This window comes from Polyergus mexicanus, unplaced genomic scaffold (assembly GCF_030449975.1).
Source record: "Polyergus mexicanus isolate NDT 795.1 unplaced genomic scaffold, iyPolMexi1.0 SCAF_24, whole genome shotgun sequence".
NCBI classification, from domain to species: domain Eukaryota; kingdom Metazoa; phylum Arthropoda; class Insecta; order Hymenoptera; family Formicidae; genus Polyergus; species Polyergus mexicanus.
This window is the reverse complement of record NW_027223344.1, coordinates 2,982,111-2,990,821: the sequence shown is the minus strand read 5'-3', so window position 1 is coordinate 2,990,821 and position 8,711 is coordinate 2,982,111. Positions and strand designations below refer to the sequence as shown.

The window sequence follows — 8,711 nt, the reverse complement described above, 5'->3', positions numbered from 1 at the left end:
AGCAGTGGTATCAACGCAGAGTACTGTCAACTTTAAAATCATAAATGGAAACCCCTTCACGTGACCTTCAAATGACTCTTCAAGGTCAAACCAATGGTACCATCTTATGGCCCCTTCGAAACCAAACAACTTTTGTCTGAAACATTTTTCTCTTCCGGGCTTGGTTTTTGAGATATTCGACTGGATGGATTAAAATGGACCACCCAGTATATATATACACACACACACACACAATATACATAGCTTGTCTCGCCACCTCCGTACAATTATGTATTCTAGGGATAAAACAGGGTCAAAAATTGAAATACAAACATTTTTTAGTTGTAATGTTTTGAGTTATAAATGACCAAAGTTTACTATAATATCGCATACATCTCGCGCATTCAGATCCGCAACTACATATATACGTGTACTGATCTGTCATTTGTTATTGATTTTACAAATCAGGTAATATTGATTTTTATTGCACGGCTGATTTTATTGTTTTTTATGTGTATGAGTATTATGTTATGCAATTAGCTGATATCAAACTATACTTGTACGTAAAATATTTAATTTTTTGTTGAATAATAATTTCAATTATAGATTAATTATTATATTATTATTTGACCAAGTTTTGTAAGTAGGATAGTAAGGCCGGTTCTGGCTCAGTTTTGTGTGAGTGTGAGAGAGAGGGTATCGTTGGGGAGTAAGAGAGAGAGATAGTTTCGGAGCAGTTTGTGGGCGCCCGAGGGATGGAGAGCGGGCTGGGCGGGTGCATGGGGGGGTAAGTAGGGTGAGAGGGGAAGCGGTGGGTACGAGTCGCCGAGAGCGCTCGAGAAATGGCGTTCGGGGGTGGCGGTTCCTCCCGATTCGCGACCTTGACGCGACTCGCGCTTCTAGCGCGCGATCCGCCGTCGCGATTCTTTAGGGGGGCGCGCCGCTTCTAGCGCGCGATCCGCCGTCGCGATTCTTTAGGGGGGCGCTTCTAGCGCGTGATCCGCGAGCGGGCGGCGGGCGCCCGGCGTCGAGGGGGCGGGGGATCTTCGGTGGGCGGTCGAGCGGACGGAGGGGCGTCCCTCGTCGCTCTCCTCCTCACGAGGCGCGCGTTAGCGCGAGCGCGCTCGTCGCGTTTCGGGGGCGAGTTTTTTTCCATTTTCCGGCGACGTCGCGCGTCCGGTGACGAGAGCGAGTATTCGGTTCGGTTAATCGGGGGCGCGTCCTCGCTATTTTCCCCGTTATAAAAGGACGCCGCGATGGTCTCGAGGTATTAGTACGTTCGAGAATATTTCGCGGCGCGATAAGGCGCGCGCCGAGCGCTTTAACGAGATTAGCCGGAAGAGCGGTGAATGTTCGAATCGGAAGTATCGAGGATATATGGAATTTGGAGATACCGAATTGTTTGAAGAAAGAACTACGCGAACGTTATATAGAGGATCGTTTGTACTGTATAGAAGAGATCGGTTTCGCGGAAGAGTTCGTGCGAGGGGCGAGCGAGACGCGATTCGACGAACCTTTCGCGAATGTCGGAGCCGATGGCTATTTGCTCTATCGCAATTGGAAACAGCGATACGGAATTCCGAAATTTTCGTGGGAGGTGAATCACGTCGTGCATTGTTTCTTTAAGTTCGGTTGCCGATTCGAGAACGGAGAGTATTTCGAGGAGAACGAGAGATATTGCGCGTATTGCGCGCGTAGCTCGAGTTTCGCGAAAAGCGTATCGACGCACGTGATGAAAACGGTGTATAGCGAGATGGTGCCCGCTTGCGATCTCGTCGACGAGGTTTTCGACGTGTCGAATAATTGGTGCGCCGGCTGCGAGACGAGAGCTTTGTTCTACATCGAGAATTACGACGAGGAGGAGACGTGGTTTATTTGTAAAAAATCTTGACGTTCGTTAGACGACGAGTGACGAGATGGAGGCGCGCGATCTTCTCGATAGCGCGCGGGACGTCGCGACGGGGAACGCGTATCGCGCGTGGGCGCAACGGTGCGACGAATGTCTCGAGTCTCTGCGGGAGAGATGTCGAGGAGAGCGCCGAGGGAGATCGACCGGAGCGATCAATTCTCTTATCGCTCGAATCGTTCGATTAACGGGCGCGAGAGACGATCTGCGTCGACGTTTCGAACGCGTGGGAGGCGGTGTAGAGGAACGCGAGGGATTCTCGTGGTCCGAGATCGAGACGGCTTTCTCTAGACGCGTTTTAACCGGCGCGGTTACTAATTTCGATTATATCGAACTTCGACGATTTCTCGAGGACGCTAGAGATACCGTGCTCGATCGAATACGCGATGTTATGAATGAATATAACGGTGTTAAGGTCAATACCGTGTTTATTGGCGAGTTCGTTTCGGGCGACAAGATCGATGTTAAGACTATTGTCACGAAGAATTATCCGCTTCTACCTCTTTCCGACTTGCGAGAGTGGTACGAGAAGCGGGTGGTCGACGCTACTCTAGCCTCGTTGGAAGAATTTCAGGAGCGCGATAGCGGATGGGCGTTATCGCGAATATTCAATTTAACGGTGAACGTGAACAGATACAATCCTATGCGCGCGGGATGTCACGTCAAATTGCCGCGAGAGATCATGTTGAAGAAAGCGGTAATAAACGTGCAATCTAATGACAATGCGTGTTTCGCATGGGCGGTGGTCGCCGCTCTGTATCCAGCTGAAAAAAACGCGGGTCGGGAATCTTCGTACCCGCATTACACGACAGTGCTGAATCTGAAGGGCGTTAAATTTCCTATGAGTTTGAACAAAATTACTAGATTCGAACGTATTAACGACATATCTATTAATGTGTACACCGTTCGAAATAAAAAGGAGGGAAAAGGCGGTTGTCGCGTTGTTCCTTTGCGTCTCACTGACGATAAAAAGGACAGACACATTAATCTGCTGTATTTTGACGATATGACGCGACGAGATAACGCGACGCATTTCGCGTGGATCAAGATTCTGTCGCGACTCGTCGGCTCGCAACTGAGCGGTAGACGACATAAATCGCATATATGCGATCGGTGAGTACTAATTAAAAAAATCGTCGCGCGATGTTGATAATGCGCGGGATTTAAAAATGTGCGTTATGTCGCAGATGCATGCACTATTTTCGAACGAGCGATAAGTTATCGGCTCACAGCGTGGACTGCGGAAGGATGAACGAGTGCGCTATAGTCCTTCCTACCAAAGACGACAAATGGTTAGAGTTTCGCAACTATAGTAGAAAGGAGCGACTTCCATTCGTGGTGTACGCTGATCTCGAATGCGTACTGAAGAAGAAAGAGGAGACTAGAACGTCGAATACATCTATCGTTCAGCATCACGAAGTCTATAGCGCCGGATATTACGCGCGATGCGCGCTCGATGGCGTTAGCTCTACGAGCTACCTACAGAGCTTATTGCGGTGAAAATTGCGTATTGTGGTTCGTTAAAGAACTGCACGATCTAGCGCTTCGCGCGAAGACTATTCTCGATATCGATGCTTCTATGACGAATCTTACATCGGATGAATGGGAGAGATTCGTAAACGCGACGCGCTGCAGCATATGCGAGAAATCGTTCGAATCGGGAGACGCTCGCGTGCGCGATCACTGTCATCTGATTGGACGGTACAGAGGTCCGGCGCATTCAAATTGTAATTTAAATTATAAGGATACTTACGTAATTCCCGTATTCTTTCACAATTTATCGGGTTACGACGCGCATTTTATCATTAAAGATGTAGCTAACGCTTTTCCCGGCAGCGTGGAAATATTGCCGATAATGAAAGAAACGTATATCTCTTTCACGAAGAACGTCGAAGATGCGTGGGACGAGGGAAGGTTCGGAAAACGCTTGAAATTGCGTTTCGTGGATTCTTTCAAATTTCTAAGCGCGAGTCTCGAGAAATTGGCGTCGTATCTAGACAAAAGCGAGTTGAGGATCGCGCGTTCGGAATTTTCCGATCTTAGCGACGCCGATTTCGAGCTTCTCGCGCGAAAGGGTGTATTTCCGTACGAGTATGTCGACGATGTAGATAAATTGTTAGAGACTCGTCTACCGCCGCGCGAGGCTTTTTACAGTTCGCTAACCGGTGACGCGATATCTGAAAGCGATTACGCGCGCGCGATAAGAGTCTGGGAGCGATTTCGCGTCGAAACGTTAGGCGATTATAGCGATTTGTATTTAAAGACCGACGTTCTTCTATTGGCCGATGTTTTCGAAAATTTTCGTGACGCGTGTATGAGAAGTTATAATTTAGATCCCGCGTATTATTACACGTTACCGGGATACACATGGGACGCTATGTTAAAGTATACGGGTGTGCGATTCGAATTATTAACCGACATTGATATGGTGATGTTCGTGGAACGCGGAATACGCGGCGGGCTAAGTCAATGTTCCAACAGATACGCGCGCGCTAATAACAAATATTTACAGTCATACGATCTTTCGGAACCATCGTCGTATCTCATGTACTTCGATATAAATAATTTGTATGGATGGGCGATGTGTCAATCGTTGCCTTACGAAAATTTTCGATGGGTCGATAACGTTACGAGCGTTGACTTAATGTCCGTGACATCGGACTCGCCTATCGGTTATATTCTAGAGGTCGACCTTGCATATCCGTCCAACTTTCACGATTCTCACGCTGACTTGCCATCCTGCCCGACGCGCGATAAGCCGCCCGGAAAACGAGACGAGAAGCTTCTCGCCACACTGTACGATAAGAACCGTTACGTAATATATTATCGCAATTTGCAGCAATGCGTTAGACACGGATTACGCATTACGAAAATACACAGAATATTGCGATTCGCGCAATCTTCATGGCTGCGCGAATACATCGAACTGAATACACGATTAAGAATTAACGCGAAAAACGAGTTTGAGAAAAATCTATACAAATTAATGAATAATGCCGTGTTTGGCAAAACTATGGAGAACGTACGCAATCATTCGAATGTTCGACTCGTGACTCGATGGGACGGGCGATACGGCGCGGAGGCGATGATCGCGAAGCCGAATTTTCACAGTAGAAGCGTTTTCGCGGAGGATCTCGTAGCTGTAGAATTGCGTAAACTCGAGGTTAAGTTCAATAAACCGATTTATGTAGGTATGTGCATTCTCGATATATCTAAGATTCGTTTATACGAATTTCACTACGAGTACATGCTACCATTGTATCGAGATAAGTGTAAAATAATGTACACCGATACGGATAGTCTCATTTATCGCGTCGAGTGCGAGGACATATACGAGAATATGAAGCGCGATATCGACAAATTCGATACGAGCGATTACGCAATAGGTAATGCGTATGGAATGCCTCTCGCTAATAAAAAAATACCCGGTGCGATGAAGGATGAGAACGCTGGCGCGATTATGACCGAATTTATTGGACTCAGAGCGAAAATGTACGCGCTGCGAGTCGCCGGTAAAAGCGATACAAAAAGAATCAAGGGTGTTAAGAGCGGCGTTGTCGCGAGGACGATAACGTTTGACGATTACGCGCGCTGTCTTCGACAGGGGATCGAGATGAAGCGCGAGCAGTTTTGTATAAGATCCGAGTTACACGAGATGTATACAGTATCGGAATTGAAGATCGCGCTCAGTCCGCACGATGACAAACGATACACGATATCGGGAACTACGGATACGTTACCGTGGGGACATTATAAAATACCGTTGTAGGGAGCGAAAAAATACTATACGTTTCTTAAAACATTTAAACTTTAGTTAGTAGTTTATTGTTAATATAAACATATTTTATAAATAATATATTACCATTGTATTTTCGATATAATTCACGGTTGCGTCGAAAAAACATCGGTGGACGTTCTACGAATCGTTTCGAAGAACAAATTTGCGCGAATAATATAATTTATTGTAATAGATTTTAATAAAATAATAAAAATGAATCGGTCTTATTTATAATAGGTTTTAATAAAAAATCGTGGAAATGTTCGATCAGTCTTATATATAATAGATATTGTATAAAATCTTTTATAAATAAGACTGATCGTACATTTTCACGATCTTTCTATTATGCTCTCGGAAGTGTTTCATATAGAATAATGTGAAAAAGACGTTAATGCGAGTTTTAGTGTTATCATAGTGACGTAATAAAGAATGTATACAAAGCGCGAGAAAGAGTACGTATAAAGTTTGAAAGAGAGAACGCAGGATACGGCGGCCGCGTAGCGGTGCGAGAGAGAACTCGTATAGAACGCGAAAAAATTCGTATATAACGCCAAAAAACGAACTTTTTGTGTTTTTGCGATGTAAAAGTCGTGGAAACCACCATTCTGTCCAAGTCTTGGCAAATCTCGACTCGATCTGGCAAATTCGCGTTCTATCTCATTAGCATCGAACATATATTATGCTACATGCAAACGAGACAGAATGCGAGAATTTGCCATAAATCGAGTCGAGATTAGCCGCGAATTGGACAGATCGATGATTTCCATGACTCTTTATTATATTCTTGAAAGTGTTATATATAGAGCAACGCGAGAATAAAGCTACCGCGAGAATAAAGTTACCGCGAGATACGACGTTCGCTTAACAATGCGATGAAGAATATATATAAAATATAAAAAAGAGTCCGCATAAAGCGCAAAAGAGAGAACGCAGGATGTGGCGGCCGCGTAGCGGCGCGAGAAAGAATTTATATGGAGCGCAAGAGAGAACTCGTACAAAATTACGATTGTTTTATAATTATACGATTTAAAGATTAATAATGGTAATCACTCTAATCGATTATTTAAACAGTTAATCGATTTTCACAAGTCTTAATTTTAATTGTATTGTGTTATTATTTTTTTCTTTGTTTTATAATTATACGATTATTTTAGTTTTAACATGTCTACAATTTTTTCTAAGATTTTCTTTGTTTTATAATTATACGATTATTTTAGTTTTAACATGGCTACAATTTTTTCTAAGATTTTTTTGTTTTATAATTATACGATTATTTTAGTTTTAACATGTCTACAATTTTGTATAATATGTATAATATGTATAATATGTATAATATGTATAATATGTAGTTTTATTTAATAAAAATACATTTTTATCATAATACAGCTGTTTTATTTATCCAAGAATTGTGCGATTCGTCCATTCCTAACCATTTCACGTAAATCTTGTCACCCTTTGGACGCAGTACCTTTTCTACGAGATACACGTCGGGATCGCCAACGCGCAACAATTCGTGCTCGTAGAATCCTCCAGCGATCGGCTCGCCGCGCGAATCCTTTAATAGATACGTTACGGGATTAGTCCGTTGTATCTTAGTTATTCGAAAAATCTCTGTAGTCCAGTTGGGTGTGAAGCCTTTCTCGAAAATCGTCTTAAATTTACTGACGCGTACCGGATCGGCTACTTTGAATTTCGCCGGAGCCGCGATTTTTATATTGCTGTATACAGTATTTAAAAGTTTATCAGCAATTTTTGGAGTTACGTCGACAGGTCTCATATTTATAGTGCGATGTTTTCGCGTGTTATATTCCTCGACGAGTCGTGGTAACTCGTCGATCCACTTGTACGTTCCGTTTAGCGTGAAGTACTTCCACATAGAATTTTTGAGCGTACGATTGAATCGTTCGACTATCGACGCTTTCATCACCGAATATGTCGAATAATGATTTACTTCGTGCTTCTTCGCAAAATTTCGCATATCGGCATTGTAAAATTCTTTTCCTTTATCGGTCTGTAGATTTTTCGGACACCTCTTAGAGTCTCGTATTATTTTAGATAACGTTCGAGTAACCTCGTTCGCGCTTTTGCTCTTAAGCGGTACAGCCCATGCGTATTTGCTTAATACGTCGATAACGGTGAGTATGTAGTTGTGGCCTTTGTTGAGTCTCGCGTAAGGACGCATCTCGACCACATCCGCTTGCCATAGGTCGTCGTACCCGCGCACCGCAACGCGACGACGCGAGAAGTTTCTTCTCGCGGGCGCGTGCAATTCCTCGACTAGTCTTCGTTTTTTAACACTCATAATTCTTTTTTCTTTCTCTCGAGAATAACGTTGAATTGAATCTCTTTTTCAAACGGATCGCCGCTCCCGCTATATGAGACTATTAGGAATTTTCATAAAAATTAATTCATACAAACCGGGAGTACCGACATATTTAATCTCATCTATAAATATGGAATCATTCGCGTCTACGTCAAATCGCTTATCGCCGAGCATCGCACCTTTCTCGCCGATGTAAACTCCGTAAACGTGATCAATCTCGTTCGGCGCTTCTCCGCCGAGAAGAGTCCCCATATATTTTCGCCCTAACGGTCCTAGTCGACCGTGCGATATTTCGCGATCTTGAGAAATTCGCGAAATTTGTTTAACGGGTATTTCGAGCATCGAGGGCGATTCAAGACTCTCGGATTCGAACGTTTCATATTCTTCGGTTTCGTTTCGCGCGAATGGATCTCTTTCGACGGAAGACTCGTTTAATGGAGTAGAAACGGCGTTCAATCGTCGTCGAGCGCGTATTCGTTTCGCTTTAGGTTTTTTCCAAACGGGAGTTAGTGCTTCGTCTTTCCATTTTTCCTCGACGCTCGTCGAGGGTGAAATGTCGGTTGCGTCTTGTTTTATCATTTCGCGCTTAATTTCGTTTCGCTCTATCTCGTCTCGCTCGGCGCGATCAGCGATGCGCCGCAGCGGTTCGACGATCGGTTTGAAACGACTCTCTATCGCGATCTCGTTTTCCATTTTTCCGGTCTTCAATGCTCTGTGTTTTTTAC

General features: G+C 44.2%; 2 protein-coding genes across 2 annotated transcripts; both read left to right on the top strand.

Annotated features, from left to right (window-relative positions):
• Positions 1 to 2,276: 2,276 nt before the first annotated feature.
• On the top strand, positions 2,277 to 3,002 carry LOC138943024 (uncharacterized). The gene has a single exon (XM_070313544.1). The coding sequence runs from the start codon at positions 2,277 to 2,279 to the stop codon at positions 3,000 to 3,002; it is 726 nt and encodes a 241-aa protein (XP_070169645.1).
• Positions 3,003 to 3,341: 339 nt separating this feature from the next.
• On the top strand, positions 3,342 to 5,654 carry LOC138942878 (uncharacterized). The gene is made up of 2 exons (XM_070313340.1): positions 3,342 to 3,989; positions 4,398 to 5,654. Exons 1-2 carry the CDS (start codon positions 3,342 to 3,344, stop codon positions 5,652 to 5,654), a joined length of 1,905 nt encoding a protein of 634 aa, XP_070169441.1.
• Positions 5,655 to 8,711: the final 3,057 nt, after the last annotated feature.